A 19,752-nucleotide genomic window follows, 5' to 3' on the forward strand; every position below is an offset into this window, starting at 1 on the left:
CTGTTATTATTTTCACAGAGCGAGGAAGTCGGAGCTGACGTTGAAGTTCGAGCTGGAGTGAGACCTCGGAGACGGCATCGGATTCAGCTAATTTTCAGCAACTTTCACTTGGAGTCGGAATCTGTGAATTCGGGTATTTTTGGAGAGCTGAAGTCTTGGTTGACGTCATATCCTGTATTCAGAGTCGGAGTTGTCTCCACAGTATGGATTCAAAGTCGCTTGAAGGAACCCGACTCTGCAGCCTTGACTAGTGAGCAGTTCTCCACGGAAAACAATATTTTCAAAATTTTCAAATCAAGACTAACATTTTAAAAGGGCGTAATATTGAATGTTTGGCTTTTTTGAAATGTTAGTCTTGATTTAAAAAAATTGAAAATATTGTTTTCGAAAAGATCGGAAAATTTCACAAATGTTTCATATTTTAATATTGAAAATCGGACCATTAGTTGCTGAGATATCGACATTGAAAAATTGTGGGCTGTTTGGGTGAGACTTAGAAAACATCAATTTTCCTGTTCTTAAACTTTTGCATTTCAATATCTCAGCAACTAAACGTCGTATCAACAAAGTCCGAAGAAGCAAAATATAGAGAATTTTCTCAGCTTTTCAAAAATATTTTTTTCAAAAGAGGGCAAACATGTGCACTAATTTAATAAAATGAAAAACTGCGACTATTTTGAAAAAAGTAACATAAAAATGGCTATAACTTGAAAACGATGCACTTTTTCAAAATTTCAATTAAGTACTTTTTGATTGCAAATTCAATTTTACATCAAAAAATGAAGTTGAAAAATTTTTGCGACCGAAATTTCGATTTAAAAAAAAAAATCAGTATTGTTTAGAAAAATTCATAACTCGGTCAAAGATTTTTTGCACAACCTGGAAATTTCTGAAAAGTTGGCATTTTATGTCCTCTAAAACATATCAAAAAATAAAAAAAAATAAAAATAGTGTTTTTTTGTAAATCAAATTTTAGTAATAAAAAGTTAAATAAAAAATCACCATTTTTTTTACCGTGTATTATTTTTTTCCAGTGTAGTCCGTATCCATACCTACAACTTTGCCGAAGACACCAAATCGATCAAAAAATTCCTTCAAAAGATACAGATTTTTGAATTTTCATACATCATTTTTGTATGGACAGCAGCCAAATTTGCATGGAAAATTATATGGACAAACTAATGATGCAAAATGGCTTCTTTGGGCATACCGAAGGCACCAAAAAAGTTTCAGTCGGATTAAAAAATACAAAAAAATCGAATGACCGAAATTCTAGAGAACTGCTCTAGTACAGAAGAGTTATGGCAACTGCAGGTTTATTTGCAAATGGCAAATAAATCAAAACAATAACTTTTTTGTTATGGAAGCATACCAGTTCAATAAAAATTTGTGTTATTATGCTGCTCCACCTCTCCGCACAAAATAACAATTTTTGTTATTCCTTCATGATTCCTTCTTTGTTATTGGTTTGTTATTTTGCGAACAAATTTTTATTATTGATTTTTGTTATTTTAACAACTAATCCGATCATCCCAATAACATATTTCGATCTTCTCACAATATCAAAAACTGACCTTCCCAAGTTATTTCCGTCTGCTCGGGTCACCCCTTTTTTGAGAGGGTAAGGGAAATTCTCCATAGTATCTCATAAGAAGTTATGCATGCAAATTTTGAGTATATAAACTGCTCAAGTGCAACTCGAATCCTGATTGAATTCAAATTGAAGTTGTACTTCATGTTATATACTGGCGGTTATGCACAAAAAAAGTACAACCATAAAGTTAATCATAACTGCAACACTTGTAACGTTTCAACGAGCAATTTCTTCTACTCAACCACGAACCAATAGGGGCTCGTAATCGCGCACCTCGCGTGATCAACCTACTTCCCATAGAGTTCCGCGCGGCCCAACTCAATCATCACTCGTATGCGCCAGTTCCGGTCTAAAATTAATCACTTCCAACAACTACCAACGAGTGCAATAATCTTCGCTAATTGCGCGGGCTGGCCAAAAATCGACCAAATAAACTGCGTTTTTTTTTTTTCAGTGGACCCAAAACAAGTGATCAGTTAGCGTTCAATAAAACATGAGTGATGTTTTGGGTTGATTTGTCGATGGTGTGTGGCCTTGATACGTCGCAGATCTTCAGGCGAGACACGCACCGCTGCACTGGCGACCACCCGTGGTGGAGGTGTTAACGTCGCTAAATATTGATGGCAGTCGTTTGATTTTTTTCCTTGGTGAAAAACAGTCAATCATGGAAAAGCCAACAACTAATTTTAATCTTTATTATCTATTTTCTCAAAAATAACTCACGACAGTGTTGCCAGATCATCAAACTTTATCAAATAATTATTCATTGATATTAAAAGTAGATCTTTTCCTCAAAATTCCCAGTGAGCTCAAGATCCCTTGACAGTGCTACCACATCAACATTACGGATCACATTCCAATAAACTGCTCCATGCCACTGAAACGTTAAGCAAAATTTCAAACCCATAACTGTCAGCACCGGGTCAGGTTTATGACCACCACTTCTAGTAAAATCAGCTGACGTCTCATATTTCACAGACACACGTTTAGTCGCGAACCCAAAATTAGGTTGAGCTCAAAGTCCAGTTTCGTGTCGGCACTTGTTTGTATGACAAGTTGCCGAAAAATGACACACTTGTGGCAAGGTAATCTTACTTTTTTTTTTTTAATTTAGACATCAAGGTAAAGTCGGTAAAAGTTTAAGGCGATGTACCTTTTTGGATAATTGGAAAGAAAGCATTTTATGCCCATCATCGCAGCTTTATGATCTGCGTGAGTGTCTGTGTATTGGTACGGCATCGTGTGTGTATGTGAAATAGTAATTTAATTAACTGTTCACGAGTGCACACTCTCTCGCAATGAAACGAAATGAGAACGGGATCTGGACAACGTTTACAGTCGTTTTTTAGGTGGCCAAAATTTAATTGAGTTAAAATAATTTCAAATTTTATAATTTGAAAAAAAAAAACTAAATTCCAGGGAAAATTATTAAAAGTTTTAGCAAATTATTCACAAAAAAAATCATTCATCATCCCACTATTCACGCAGGTTCCACCGGTGTGGTGTAGTTTGACCATTTAGAGCCAAGATCGGCTTGCGCACACGTGAAGCAGAACCGCGCCGCAATTATGGCCGTGCAGTGCAAAACCGGCTCTTCAGCAACTGCCCACGTTGTTGGCCAACTCTCCTCGTGCCAAAAGACAACCCGTTTTGTTCGGGCATGCCGCCGCCACCGTCGATCCCGTTTAGTATCTGCCGATTTTGTCAGAACTTGACGGAAACGAGTTTTTCGGAAACCTGTCGGGAAATGTGTGCCGCCAGTAAGGGATAATCTAGCCTGGGAACTGACCAGGATTTAGTGTTGTTAAATAGGACACTGGGTCACGTGGTTGAGCATGTGTGTGTGTGTGTGTGGTCCAATCCAATACCCGCTAACCGGTAGCGAAATCATGGGAAAGTATAATTTGTATCAGACTTTGTATTAGGTGGTGATAGCCCTCGCGCTGCTTCCAACGACTCATTTCAGAATAGCAGAGATCCCAGCGGCCCAATTCCGAGGTCGTTGGGCATTGTCCGGCCCCGCCTTAACATAGAAGCAAGCACCAGACGGAGCCTTGATCTATCTTAAGACTCCCAATCCCTTCAGGCAAATCAGGGATCAGAGCGTATTTAATATGAGAAGAATAACCTTCAGATGGCCGACTGGTTAGAGTCCCAGACCATCAATCCAGAGGTGTGAGTTTGAATCCCACCTGATTCAGTTTCGTTTTTGTTCCAATTCCTGATTCCAAATTTCAAAGGTACCGACCGGGATTTGATCCCTGGACCTTCTGCTTGTGAGGAAGCCGTAACCATCAAGCCACGGAGCCGGTTCGACACTGGGTCACGTGTTTGAGCATCAGGTGAAAACAGTTGTGAATCTGTTCGACAAACAGAGGAAAAAATTAAACAATATTACCAAATGGAACTTCAACATTTAGGCACCTGACCAATTTGTTTTGTCGTGTAAATAGTAAATAATTTAGTGAAATTATTTTATTTATTTTTTCATTTGAGCATCTAGAGTCTAGAGCAATTCTCTGAAATTTCCGTTATTCAATTTCTTGGTATTTTTTAATCCAGCTGAAACTTTTTTGTTGCCTCTGGTATGCCCAAAAAAGCCATTTGCGTCATTAGTTTGTCCATGTCCATATAATTTTCCATATAAATTTGACAGCTGTCCATACAAAAATGATATATGAAATTCAAGTTGTAGATATGCATAAGGACTACACTCTTTGTCACTAAAACTTGATTTGCAAAAAAACCTCTTTTTAATTTTTGTATGTTTAAGGGGACATCAAGTGTCATCTTTTCAGAAATTTCCAGAATATTCAAAAAATCTTTGACCAAGTTATGAATTTTTGAATCAACACGGATTTTTTTTCCAGAAATCGAAATATTGGTCGCAAAAATATTTCAACTTCATTTTTCTATGTAAAATTTTTAGTGCACATGTTTGCTATATTTTTGAAAAGCTGAGAAAAATATTTTGATTTTTTGAACTTTGTTGAAACGACACTTAGTTGCTGAGATATTGCCATGCAAAGATATTGTGCGACCAGTACCTTGCTGGACTCGGTCATTGGAAACTACCGTCGGCTCAACGACCGACGAAATAGGCGGCGGGCCAGATGCATGGCTTTCTACCTACCTGATTTCTACCTACCTGATATACAGCCTTGGGCCAGATGCGGGCATACAAATGTCAAAAGCATTCCCCCTCTCACTTCGTCTCACCATCCAGCTGCAGCTTTGTTGACAAACAAACGGAACAGGTGGTTGCGTGATGGTGACACTGAGCCAGAATTAGGGGTGATCATGTGGTTAAAAATGAAACTTTCTTCAAGAAAAAATATATTTTTCCGACAGAATAAAAAAATTGCGAGCAAGTTCAAACAATTGTTCCTAATGTCGGAGAAGTGATTGCAAATCAAAATTTTAATCCATTTTTTGCCTTCCTCACTGAGGTAAGGCTATAATCCTGCTCTAAAAATGAACTTCGTATAAAAACGTCGTAGACCCACCTTCATGTGTACATATCGACTCAAAATCGAAAACTGAACAAATGTCTGTGTGTATGTGTGTGTGTATGTGTGTGTGTATGTATGTATGTGACCAACAAACTAGCTCATGTTTCTCGGCACTGGCTGAACCGATTTGACCCGAACTTGTTGCATTCGACTTGGTTTAGGGTCCCATAGATCGAGTTTTATACAGATTGAAGTTTCGATAAGTAGTTCAAAAGTTATGTATAAAAATGTGTTTTCACATATATTTGGATCTCACTTAACTGTATGTAAACTATGTCCGGGTCCATCATCCGACCCATCGTTGGTTAGGTTATCAAAAGACCTTTCCAACGAGTCCAAAACATTGAAGATCTGGCAACCCTGTCTCGAGATATGGCCACTTAAGTGATATTGATGCACTTTTTTGAAGCCGGATCTCACTTAAATGTATGTAAACTATGTCCGGGTCCATTATCCGACCCATCGTTGGTTAGGTTATCAAAATACCTTTCCAACGAGTCCAAAACATTGAAGATCTGGCAACCCTGTCTCGAGATATGGCCCCTTAAGTGATATTGATGTACTTTTTTGAAGCCGGATCTCACTTAAATGTATGTAAACTATGTCCGGGTCCATCATCCGACCCATCGTTGGTTATATTATCAAAAGACCTTTCCAACGAGTGCAAATTATTGAAGATCTGGCAACCCTGTCTCGAGATATGGCCACTTAAGTGATATTGATGTACTTTTTTGAAGCCGGATCTCACTTAAATGTATGTAAACTATGTACGGATCCACCATCCGACCCATTGTTGGTTAGATTATCAAAATACCTTTCCAACGAGTCTAAAACATTGAAGATCTGACAACCCTGTCTCGAGATATGGCCCCTTAAGTGATATTGATGTACTTTTTTGAAGCCGGATCTCACTTAAATGTATGTAAACTATGTCCGGGTCCATCATCCGACCCAACGTTGGTTAGGTTATCAAAAAACCTTTCCAACGAGCCCAAAACATTGAAGATCTGGCAACCCTGTCTCGAGATATGGCCACTTAAGTGATATCGATGTACTTTTTGGAAGCTGGATTTAAAAAATAGATAAACTTGTGTACAGCCATTGTTGTGAGGAAGGCTCCAACCACATAGGGGTCATTCCATCTGAAGCGGAACAGCATTTGAAAATTACCCTCTCCGATCCTGCTCAAAGTTGGCAGAGCTGTTGATACTATCAAAACATGCAAGAATCCCGAATTTCATCCAAATCGGACCACCCCCTCCATTTTTGTACCCTCCCAAAAAATCGACTTTTTGCCGATTTTTGAGCAAAACCCCTATCTTCAAATGGCGATAACTCAGGAACCACAAATCTTAGAAGGTTGGTCTTAGACTCAATTTTGAAGGAAATTGGACGTAGAATCCATTTCCGTGATCAAATTGTTGATTAATTTATTATTTCTACCTGTATTGCGCAATTGAAAACTTTATACGGCCGTATCTCAAAACACCCCAACTTATTTTTTTAATTTGACCTCACCATCGTGTTCCCCGGCCAATTTTACATAAGAATCACTTATCGACAGAAATGAATATGTTTCAATCCAGAGATATCGAATTTTAAAGTTTAGTGTTTTCGAGAGAAGCTGATGTAGGCTTCATTCGCCGCATCTGCTAGAAGCACACAGGCGGGTTGATCAATAACTGCTACCTGGTAATTTATTAAAATAATATTTCATCATAAATAATCTTAATCTAATTGGGCAAAAATTAACTGTATAACACTGTAGGAAACTGGAGTTTAATCGCGAATGTTTATCTGCTCAAAAAAAAAATAATTAAGTGAATTTCTGTGCTAACCCACAGGACAGAGCAATAACGACAAACAGCAAAGGGCAGAATTGGATTCCAACGAAGTGAGCAGGAAAATGCAATTAATCTTGTTAGTAACACTGAACAATTGAGTGAAAAATATGAATTAAAATGAATAAAATTTGTTGATACATTGTACTCTAGTGAAGGACGATCACAAGGAGTAGAAAAGGATTTCTGGAAAGTATAAAATTGAAAAATGTAAGAAAATCACAAAGTTTGATCTGCTGCAAAGCGGCTGATTCCCCAAATTTAGTTGCGATGATTTTGACACCGTCCGAACAACAGCTTTTTTCCTTCTTTCATTCTTGGATTCTTGGAACACAATACGGCTGCTGTCCTCACGTATAAGGATTTTTTTAAATTAAATGTGCCTTGACCAAAATCATCTTTAAATCAAATGAAGCTGGCTCACAATATAAAAATTGATTTAATATGATCAATCATTTAAACCACAAATCAGATTTGCCAAATTATGGTAAAGTGTCAATAATGAACTATAATAATAACAATAATAAAGCAGGTTTTTGCTGGATGGCACTATTTTGCTACCGCCTATGATAAAGGCCCTAGTCATGGCCTCGGAGGTACTCTAAAACGGTTAGCAACACGTAAAAAAACGGTGCATTCAAAATAACCTAATAAATATTCCTTTCACAAAAATAGATTGAGGGGAAACAGGGGAACAGCATCTAATTCCAGCGTTCCTCTAATGTTGCTATATCAGCGCTTTGGCATTCAATTAGCTGATTAAAAGCGTTTTCAACTGAAGTCGAGTGATAAAAAGCTTAATAAGAAGTGAACAAGCAAATTTCTATCAAAAGTTTTGCAAAATTTGTTGTTTGAATAGTAAAAATGAGCAAATTAGACAAAACTAGGAGCGAGGACTGAACCTGCCAAACATACGAGAATTTCCCCTATTAGCCATTTGAATAAATATTTGCGTAAAATTATAAAAATATAAATTAAATTAATCATCTCCCAGAACAACAGGTAACAGTTATTGATCAGCCCGCCTGTGTGCTTCTAGCAGATGCGGCGAATGAAGCTGATGTAGGTAATCTCGAAAACACTAAACTTTAAAATTCGATATCTCTGGAACAAAACATATTCATTTCTGTCGATAAGTGATTCTTATGTAAAATTGGCCGGGGAACACGATGGTGAGGTCAAATTAAAAAAATAAGTTGGGGTGTTTTGAGATACGGCCGTTTAAAGTTTTCAATTGCGCAATATAGGTAGAAATAATAAATTAATCAACAATTTGATAACGGAAATGGATTCTACGTCCAATTTCCTTCAAAATTGAGTCTAAGACCGACCTTCTAAGATTTGTGGTTCCTGAGTTATCGCCATTTGAAGATAGGGGTTTTGCTCAAAAATCGGCAAAAAGTCGATTTTTTGGGAGGGTACAAAAATGGAGGGGGTGGTCCGATTTGGATGAAATTCGGGATTCTTGCATGTTTTGATAGTATCAACAGCTCTGCCAACTTTGAGCAGGATCGGAGAGGGTAATTTTCAAATTTGCACTTTTTTGTGCACAGTTGAGATGGAATGACCCATAGGTGGATTAAGTTAGTTTTTTTCTATAAATTGAACTTGTCCACTCCAATTGAGAATCCCTAGGTCTATCCACGACCGTTTCCAATGACCGTGAGAAGATGCCAGAAAATCCAGCTACCAACTGAATCCACAATTTAAAAACCAAAAAAAAAGTTTCTGCCGGATTAAAAAATACAAAAAAATCGAATGACCGAAATCTCAAAGAATAGCTCTACTATAAACATTGAACACATTTATTTGTTGATTATTTTCATACTTTCTTCGAAATTATGAAGATTTTGTAAAACAAACTGAACGAATAAACAATGACATTTATCTTATCTCAAAAGCAAATAAAAGGTCCATTAGCGTGGTTCACGGATATGTGAAAAAGAATGAGAATTTTGTTTCCTTTTTTGCATTTCGTTTACATCAACCGGAATTTTAAAGTGTTATGACCCCAGAAACTAGCCTGAAAATTTGAGCTTTAAGTTAAGATTTAGTTGCTCCAGTTTTGATCTGAAGTTAGAATGGAATTTCAATAAATTTAATTGATTTATTTTTCTTTTTTTAACTCTTCTTGTAGAACGTTTTCCTCAACTCGATAAAATTTTATCACCTAAGAGATTTTTTATAGGTTTTGATCGGGGGAACAACTTTGGAGAACATCGCAAAGCGCTTGGCATTGATACCGAAAAGATACAGGGTAGTTTTTTGAGCATGATTTGATATTTTACCGAAAAAAGTAAATTTCAAAAAACATACTGTATCTTTTCGGGATCGATTCCTAACACTTTACCATGTTCTACAAAATTGTTACTCGGATCAAACCTATAAGAATCTTAATTTAACAGGGTTTTGGGATTTTTTTCTATAAGAAGATGTAAAAAGTTACAATTGGGTACTAAAGCCCTGTGTAAATTTTTATGTGCAACGGTAAAAAAAAACACGATTAAAAACCATTTCTGATCACTTTTTTTTGTCATTTTAATGCAAAAAAAAGTTTTGACAAGACAACATTTTTTCGATGGATCAACTATGGTCCCCTTGGAACGAGCTGTCAAGTAGGAGCTTTTCTGTCAAGAAGGACCGCGAGGGTAATTTTTCAAAATTGATTTAAAAATCCATTTTAAACTCTTTGTGGTCGTGTTCATTGTTCTCAGAAAAATAAGCTTTATCGCTGTAAACAATAGTATCAGCAATCTAAGCTTCATTTTAGGACTAATTCTCCATAGTAACTTGATAAATGTTCCATACTAACTTCAGATCAAAACAGGAGCAACTAAACCTTAACCAAATAAGCTCAAATTTTCAGGCTAGCTTCTGGGATCATAATACTTTGAAATTTCGGTTGATGGAAACGAAATTGATCTCTTTTGCCTTTTTCATAAATCCGTGAACCACGCTAAGGTCCAGTCATAATGATAGCATTTTTTCCCGAAGAATACGATTCAGTTACCTAAAATGTCGAGGTTGTCTATTACGTCCTTTCCCCCTGTAATTGATTTTTAAAAGCTATTCTCCACTTCAACAAATCCTATATTTCGGAGTTATACTCTCGATGTATTTTACCCCAAAGGTAATAAAAAATCCGACAAACAATAGCGGTAAAAAGCGTGCGAAACACTAAGTTTGGTTCCATTTTTTCGAACAACTCCAAGTACAAACTTTTACTTCAACTATTTACCTATCTTTGAGCACTCATTTTTTTCTGAGTGGCTCATAAAAACGCCACCTCGTGAGAATGGAACCAGCCGTATTGTGCAGAAAGTTGCAGTCAACACCTGAGAGCACCCTCGACTGGATGGGAGATATCAGTTACCTGTCACCCTAAAAAAAAGTAGCAGAGCTGTAGCTGCTCATCCCAAGTCACCGGCCCGGTGATGGGATGGAATTTCTGGGTCTTGTCGAACTCACACGCACACACCCACACAATGCTCCGTAAATGAGGAAATCCGATTATCGTGAAATCAGGTTGAGTCAGCTATTGTTGCCGGGCCCAAGAAGGGGTACAAAAGAAGACACGAAATCTGACCCCCACCGGGTTTGAGAAGCTTCCAGTTCGACCAAAGCCAAGTTCGGAATCCAATTCGTCAACGGTACGGAATTAGCTCTAATCTCGAACCCCCGGAGCAAAACGCTGCGTCTAGACACGAGGCGTTGCAGCGAGCCTCGGCAAAACCGGTTCCCCCGAGGCAGCTCTGAATCACGCTCGGACATGATGACATTGAAAAAGTGCATCCAGCGGCGGACTCTGCTGCAGCAAACCAACACGAAAAAGGAGTTGTCCTTCACAGCAGTCGTCCCAAAGTCCGAGAAGGTGGCAATTTGCGAAAAAAAACCTGCCCCGAGTTCTGGGAGAATGGTTGCAAATTTTCTCGCTTTGCGGGACCGTCGTTTATCAGGTATGCCGAGCAGGCTCGTTGCAGAAACCCTGAAAAAAAAAATGATGCAAGATTTATGAGCGGTTTTATGGCAGCACACCGAGCAGGGGCCACATTTGTCAAGGTTAGACTCTGCATGACATCGAATGCAAAATATGCCACATGCGCAGCTTGCGTTTTGTGTGTTTTCGGCCGCTTTTACGTAAGTCACAAGCGCTATTGACGGAGGTGCTAACTGAGAATCCGAATACCAGAGGCGGGGGGTGCGAAGACGATTGCAGCAATAATGGCCGCACGTTGCCCCGTGAAGGTGCAATTTATCACGTCAATCTGGCAGTTGATAATATGCTAATAAGTTCCGAAGGAGAACGAATTGAAACGTTTTTAAACAACGTGACGATGTGATTTGCTGTGGAATTTAGTTTTAAGTGAAATTTAGTTTCAAAAAAAGTTTAATAATTTTAATTCGTTATTGTTTCAAAAATGGAAAATTACCACATTGAACGACTTCTCTCTCAGTAAAAGGAAATATTTGGACATAAGATTAAACAAACTTTATTTTTTTTTATTTTGAGGATTGACAAACCGACAAATAGACGTAAGTCATCGAAATCTAATTGTTTGTATGCATACTTTCAAGACACTCTCTCTAAATGGCACAAAAGTACCTCGTGTGCAGAAAATAAGTTGATTCTTAGCAAAGCTTTCACATTCTTCAATTTTCAATGTAAAAAAACATTTTCAATTGAGACTATAATTGCAATATTAGGAAAGGTTATAAAATCAATCCAAAATGAACTTATTAGTTACATATCTCCCGTACCTACCTTCACAAATCGCTCTGCGATGGTTTAATAGTAGTTTATGCAACAAGTTGCAAAAAGAAATACGAAGTGTGCTAAAAAAATCAAGTTTTTTGCAATTTCGAAAAACGCCTTTTGAAAAATGTTACTTTTCGATACAAGTGTTGAAAAATTCAACTTTTCAGCACTCATTTCAGTGCTGAAAAGTAGTATTTTTCAGCACTGGTATTGAAAGGTATTAATTTTCCATTCTGCTATTATTGGTAAGGAAAAGTAGGCCATTTCGTTTCTCTAGAAGGACAGGGAAAGTTGGAATTGCAAAAATCAAGTTTATTAAACAAAACTCAAATCAAAGGTGGCCATGTTGCAAGGGTACTTTTTGATTGGTAAATTTATTCATTTATTTTACACCTAAAAACGAAGTACTTTAAACCCATTATTATTGGTTGTTTGTGGGGAATTGTGTTTATTTTTATCAAATCGTCAACTCCTCCAAAAGAAATTAGAAATTTGAAAAATTGCAGTTTTTTATTATTATTCAGATAGCATTGATTTGCATTATTACCAAAAATTGTGCGGACGTTGATATACTTGATAAATCTGAAAGATGAAAAATACAAATATAATATGAACGGAATAGCTTGCAACCATACTAAACTAGACAGAAACGCTTGCTTCAAAAGTTTTATAAAAAAATTAAAAGTTTCAGTATAATTTAAATAAGATGTTGAAAATGTATCTTTAAATCACCTTGACTTTTTTTTTGGTTAAATTGAATTCGAATTACAAATGGACTCAATTTTACGATTCTGTGGTCATTTTGCCTTCCTCACTGAGGTAAGGCTATAATCCTGCTCGAAAAATGAACTTTTGAAAAACAGCTCGTAGAACTATATTCATGTATACCTATCGACTCAGAATCGAAAACTCAACAAATGTCTGTGTGTGTGTGTGTATGTGTGTGCGTATTCCCCTTGGTGCTCAAAATTCTTGCCAAGTTTTCTCGGCACTGGCTGATCCGATTTGAGCCAAATAAGTTGCATTCGATGCGGTTTGGTGCCCCATACTGCACTATTGAATTGTTTGAAGATCCGATAAGTAGTTCAAAAGTTTAGTATAAAAAAGTGTCAGAGTTGCGAATCGGATCTCACATAAATGCATGTAAACTATGTTCAGACCCATCACCCGACCCATCGTTGGTTAGGTTATCAAAAGACCTTTCCAACGAGTCCAAAACATTGAAGTTCTGGCAACCCTGTCTCAAGTTATGACCACTTAAGTGATATTTATGTACTTTTTAGATGCCTGATCTCACTTAAATGTATGTAAACTATGTCCGGATCCATTATCCAACCCATCGTTGGGTAGGTAATCGAAAGACTTTTCCAATGAGTCCAAAACATTGAAGATCTGGCAACCCTGTCTCAAGTTATTACCACTTATGTGATATTTATGTACTTTTTTGATGCCGGATCTCACTTAAATGTATGTAAACTATGTCCGGATCCATTATCCAACCCATTGTTGGATAGGTAATCAAAAAACCTTTCTAATGAGTTCAATACATTGAAAATCTGGCAACCCTGTATCGAGTTATGAACACTTAAGTGATATTTATGTACTTTTTTGCAGCCGGATCTCACTTAAATGTATGTAAACTGTGTCCGGATCCATCATTCAACCCATCGTTGGATAGGTAATCAAAAAACCTTTCTAATGAGTCCAATACATTGAAGATCTGGCAACCCTGTCTCAAGTTATGACCACCTAAGTGATATTTATGTACTTTTTTGATGCCGGATCCCACTTAATTGTATGTACACTATGTCCGGATCCATCATCCAACCCATCGTTGGGTAGGTCATCAAAAGACCTTTCCAATGAGTTCAATACATTGAAGATCTGGCAACCCTGTCTCAAGTTATGACCACTTAAGTGATATTTATGTACTTTTTTGATGCCGGATCTCACTTAAATGTTTGTACACTATGTCCGGATCCATCATCCAACCCATCGTTGGGTAGGTAATCGAAAGACGTTTCCAATGAGTCCAAAACATTGAAGATCTGGCAACCCTGTCTCATGTTATGACCACTTAAGTGATATTTATGTATTTTTTGAAGCCGGATCTCACTTAAATGTATGTAAACTGTGTCCGGATCCATCATACATCCCATCGTTGGGTAGGTAATCGAAAGACCTTTCAAATGAGTCCAAAACATTCAAGATCTGGCAACTCTGTCTCAAGTTATGACCACTAAAGTGATATTTATGTACTTTTTTGATGCTGGATCTCACTTAAATGTATGTAAACTATGTTCGGATCCATTATCCAACCCATCGTTAGATAGGTCATCAAAAGGCCTTTCCAATGAGTCTAATACATTGAAGATCTGGTAACGCTCAGTCTCAAGTTATGACCGCTTAAGTGACATTTGTGTATTTCTTTATTGAGAAACAAGGCTACACAGTTATAAACTTCGTTTTGCCTTTTTTCGTTTGTTGACGTTTTTGACTTTTTTGCTTATTCAGCCTTCTGTGATCAAAACTTGATTTTAACCTTTCCCATACAATCTGCAAATTTTCCATAATCGGTTCCAGAGTGGCCAAAGTTGTAACTTTTGGCGTAAGAACCTTCCTTGGACTCACGAACTTACCATACGAACCCAACGCAACAAAGAGCACCTCGATCGGACGTTTCGTGTTGAATTGATTCGCGTTCGAACAAAACCGTCGAAATTTTGTATATATATAGAAGATAGATAGAATTTGTGTCCAAACCCAGCACATCACCAAATGTTGGTAAAAAGTGAGGAAGGCAACAACCACATAGGTGGATTAAGTTAGTTTTTTATTAAAATAAAAAATAAATAAAAGTATATAACAATAATTTCTCTGTATGTATCCAGAGCACTTTTAGTAAAACAAATTCAAAAGGCATAAATATTTTGATAATTGAGCTCTTAAAATCGGTTTAACGGTGCACATCAATTTGTGCTTTTGCACCATATTTTTGTTACACATATTTATGTATGTTCAAAATTACGAGAACTATTGATAGATTTTTTTATTCATCCCCCAAGTTATTGTCTGCAAAATACAACATTTTTTTTTCTTTTTTTACAATAAGTTTGTTGTAGGATTGAGTCCGTAAGTTTGGCAATTTTGGAATAAGAAGACACCAACTTCTTTGGTTGCTTTGCACTCTTAAACAGAATTTCAATGAAAATAAGAGTCTAATCGAATAAAATTTCAAATTGTTGAAATGCATTTCTAGCGTTCGAAATCATCTTCAGCAGGTTTGGGCTCGCTTTAAAATTTGTGTTGGTATTTTTGTGTTTTTTTTGTGAAAAAAACGTTTGTATTCAGAAATTTTAAAAAGAAATAATTGCAGTCCGCACGCTGTGAATTGCATTTAAAATACTTTTTTCATCCAATTATCAATACCATGGCTAGTTAATTTAATTTTGTCATTTTTTAAATTATTTTTTCCCTTAGGCCGTTGCAAATATTTTTTCAATTTTATGTCCCTCGACTCTGAAAGTTTAAACATTGAATTTACGAGCCATGGTTTCAACATTTGAATGAACAAAGTGTTTAAAAATGCATTTTACACCTGCCCAGTTGTTTTGCAATCATTAGTTTCCAAAATACCTAAGTATTGACGAAAAATTATTTTTTTGCAAAAAATAAGTTTTTGCGGTGCTGTACATCGGAATTTCATATAAATTCAAAATACTTTCAATCCAGCCCAAACATGCTAAGTTTGATTATAAATGCAGAAAAAATGCGTTTTAGATTGTTTTAGGTTGATTTGACTTCTTTTTTCATTAAAATTTTGGACCTGTTTTGAGAAGAGTGACATAAACTTTTAAAAATATTTGCAACGGCCTTACTCCTTAGTCTCCATTGCCCCTCCCCCTTCCACCATTCATCAAAGTCGAGGGATATATGCTGGCTTCTTTAAAAAAAATGCAACGGCCTTAGTTAAACAAACAAACTTTTGAATTTATCAAACTAAACATTTTAAGCAATCGCCTAAACATTGATAGGAAGGGTCATTAAAATGATTGATTTTACTTGCATTACGTGCACAATTAGCTTGGACATCATTAAAAACATTCTTTACGAGTTTGCGTAGCCAAACAACAAACCCGTAATATGCTAGAAAGACTGTAACATGTGAAAAGCGTACACACACTGTCACAGTTTGCAGAACTGTCAAATGTACGGCGGCGCCCATTCGTGTGCTGAGCGATAAACGCCGTGTCAAGAAGCGGTTAGCAAATGTGGTGAAAATTTTGGACCTTATGGACAAGTAGCAATTTGTCAAGAAAAAAGTGAATAGCGATTTATTTTTTGCTTTATTTCCTATTTAAGAGGAAAAAGTAAATTATTCTTGTCCACCAAAATTAACATAATGACAGCACGAATCATTCTCAAGTGGCAGATTCCTGCCAGATTTGGTGCAATGCTCAATTTCGTTGAATTTAGTTTGGTAGACCAAAAATAGGCACTAGGCCCAAAATAGGGACGAATACCCTAAAACTTGTGCAGTATTTCCATTGCCAAATTGGGCACTACCTTCCAGGTGCAGCTCAAACCCGTTACTTGTCAGCGCTGTATTGACGTCCATACCCCAAGTACACCAAACAACTCAACCTTTTTCGGCTCGTCAATTGTTGCATCCACCAATGCTGACTGACTGTCGATGTTGCAACGTGACATTTGTCCATTTTGGACACAGCTGGAAGTTTACGTGATTGAATGCCGAATCGCTATCGATCGAATCCGAAATGTCATAAACGCAAGCGACGACGCTTGCGGGAAAAAGTGGGCCACAGCAGCTGTGCCCCCGACAGCAGGATATCCCTTCTGGCTGGTATGCTAATGTCACGGCTTAATTACTGGTGCTAATTGTTGTGGCGAATCGTTTGCAATTAATTTGAACCCCCACGGAGCGTGTACTTACGATTCTTCACCGTGAACGCGTCTCCGCCGCCGTTCATCGCCTGTCGACTGTTGACTCCGACGCTGTTCAGCGTGGTGGTGCTGCCGGCACGTGACCGCCAGCCGTTCGGATCGGCGACGGGTCCACCGGTACCGTTGGACTTGCCACCGATGGTTCCGTAGACGCTGTTGGAGCTACCGCTGCCGGAGCCCTCCAGCTGGCGGGCGTACGAGTTGTCCGCGTACGCGTGGAAGCAGCAGCGGACCAGCGCGTTGGCCGCGGCCTCCCGCTTGCAGATGAACGTATGACACTCGAGCACTTTGATTCCGGTGGTGCGGCGCAGGATGGCCGCGAAGATTGGCGGGTGCTGGGCACGTGGGGTCCGGGCGAACGGGGAGTCTAGCGGGAGGAACTTGGGTTCCGGGTTGTTGTTGCCCCGTTCCGGGATGAGGACCTGCCGGACGGCAGCGCAGTAATGCAGGGAATCGATCGGAAAGAAGCGCGTGACCTGCTTGCGGTTCTCGTCCACGTTCTCCAGCAGGATGCCATTCGACCAGACGCTCAACCAGGAGTCGATGCCTTTGGCGCCGATGGCCCCCTCCGAGGGGTACAAGCTGCGCAGCGGCTCCTGGATGCCCTGCAGGCCATCCTTGCTCTGCCGGGGCACGGCACTACCGAGGTACAGTACACGACAGCGACAGATTGGTGTCGAGTCTCCCATGTTTCGTTCTTTCATACGGACCGGTCAACGGTTCTGGACCCTTTCCAGCTACCCCGCACAGAGCTTGTATGTCTCACAGAACTTGTGTCTCACTTAGTCACCACAGCACCGTATCACCGAGAACGTTCGAAGAACCGACGACGACGAAACCGAATCACACCATTACACTGACTTCGACCAACTCTCAGCAGCGGGGTTCAACCAGTGTGCCGCCTAATCCGTTGGACTCTCTCACACACACACCGACACCCCCGAACGGGTCGCCGTAAACACTGCAACAGGCACACACTACACGGCAGAGGTGTACCACATTCCGATCACGTATCTTTTGTGCGCTCTTTCTCACCTCTTCTCGTCGTCTGGCTGAGAAACCTGTGTGTGAACCCCGAGACCCGAGAAGACAACAAGCCCAAAGTTAAGCAACTTAAATATGGCTGAACGACTGCGCTACGACTTTCCTTCGGAATCGGCTTTCTCACACTTTTACGACTTTTTTCCGAAACCCTCTGCAAGGTATATCAATTGCACTTCCGAACCCTCACTGCTTCTCACGGTTATCTCTCTGTTATCGTGCTCACAGCAGTGCTTCACGATCACCGATCACTTCCGCTTGCGGCTTGTCACTTGACTTGTCGTCTCCGTACTTCCTCCTCGTTCGTTCTCGACACGTCGACAGTTTCCCGTTCCCCCTCACACTCCTGTAGATCGACGATGATTGCGTTCGCGAAGTCTTGCCACGATCGTTCTAACCTCTGGATCGGTCACGATGTGACATTCTACCGCACGCGTCTCGCAAACCCCCCTCTGCACGGAACTCCTCACACACAACCGACACGGAACAAGGATTCGCGCAACAGGTCTGCTCACGGCGCAGGTTCACTCTGGAATGGCCGCTGCCGACGTGTATCGTTTGCGGTGATCGCGGCGACGACGACGACGACGACTTCACTCATACAACGTGAAAAACGAACTTCTCTCGCCAGCGGTGAGAAAACCTCAAAGAGCAAGGCAAGGAAGAGGCACACACCTGAGCTACCGCACACCGGTGATCAACTGTGGCATTTCTTGGAATTTCTCGGCGGGCGATCATGTGGTTGTGACCGCGTGGTTCAGGTTGAGGGTGTATGAGTGCTTGTGGTGACTGTTGTGGTGGATTGAGACGAGACAGGTGATTGAGAAAACATGTGGTGAGCGGGCTGGGAGCTTTATTCAGGTGCGAAAAGCTTGTGATGGATTCGAACGACTGTGAAGCGACGAACCCGAAAGCTTTGTGGTAGAAGAAGGAAAAGCTCTTGGGAAAAGAGCTTGCGATTGAAGCGTTTGCCTTACCCCTCTTCGATTTGCGAGAAACTTTGTTCTGAGAGGTATTTTTTCCCTGATCACGAATCATAACTCCATTCGAAAACATACATGTTTTTCAATAATTAACAGCCTGAAATGAGTCAAAGGGACATTTATGTAAAATTTAACGCCCGATTTGATGGCGTACTCAGAATTCCTAAGAAACGTATTTTCAAATGGTGCAACTTTTCGTTACTCAACTGCAAAAAAATTAAGTACTTCTTTTTTTTTAGAAATTTAATGTACTTTTCAAAGTTGTAGGTGGGTAATACTCCGCCAACTCACACAGCAGTTGCTCCGACCCCTCTTCGATTTGCGTGAAACTTTTTCCTTATGGCTAACTTTTGTCCCTGATCACGAATCAGAGGTCCATTTTTTTATATCTCGTGACGGAGGGTCGGAACGACCCCTTCCATTTTTGAACATGCGAAAAAAGAGGTGTTTTTCAATAATTTGCAACCTGAAACGGTGATGAGATAGAATTTTGGTGCCAATGGGACTTTTATGTAAAATTTGACGCCCAATTTGATAGCGTACTCAAAATTTCGAAAAAACTTATTTTTTGCAATTCCGTCGTGAAACTACTTACTTTTCCTGTCATTCTTGAACGACGAAATAGCCTACTTTTCTATACCAAAAATAACAGAATCGAATAGCAACACTTTTCAAAATAAATGCTGAAAAGTTCTACTTTTCAGCACTCAAATGGGTGCTGAAAAGTTGAACTTTTCAGCACTTGTTTTGAAAAGTAACACTTTTCAACATTTTTGATTTAAACGATTTATTGACAAAATACATGAAAATTTGACATAAAATTTCACTCAGTGTGTGTTTTTTGGAATTGCAAAAAATGTTGTATGGAACTCGTTGCAAAACTTGATTTTTTCAGCACTCTTCGTATTTATCCAACTCGGTGAACCTCGTTGGATAAATGTACGACTCGTGCTGAAAAAATCCTCTTTTTGCAACTTGTTGCATAAACTACTATTTCATCGAAAAAAAACTACTGAAAAAGACTTAAAAACTCTGCCATTTTCCGTTACTCAACTGTAAA

The 19,752-nt window shown here is 38.9% G+C and overlaps 1 protein-coding gene across 1 annotated transcript in view; it reads right to left on the minus strand.

Annotated features, from left to right (window-relative positions):
- The window catches only part of LOC6044716, a 39,831-nt gene extending 21,574 nt beyond the window's left edge, over positions 1-18,257 (minus strand). The window contains exon 1 of the mRNA XM_038262866.1: positions 16,658-18,257. Within this exon, the coding sequence (XP_038118794.1) occupies positions 16,658-17,372 (715 nt within the window). The 5' untranslated portion in view covers positions 17,373-18,257. The remainder of the gene's footprint in view (positions 1-16,657) is intronic.
- Positions 18,258-19,752: the final 1,495 nt, after the last annotated feature.

Source organism: Culex quinquefasciatus, chromosome 3 (genome assembly GCF_015732765.1).
Source record: "Culex quinquefasciatus strain JHB chromosome 3, VPISU_Cqui_1.0_pri_paternal, whole genome shotgun sequence".
NCBI classification, from domain to species: domain Eukaryota; kingdom Metazoa; phylum Arthropoda; class Insecta; order Diptera; family Culicidae; genus Culex; species Culex quinquefasciatus.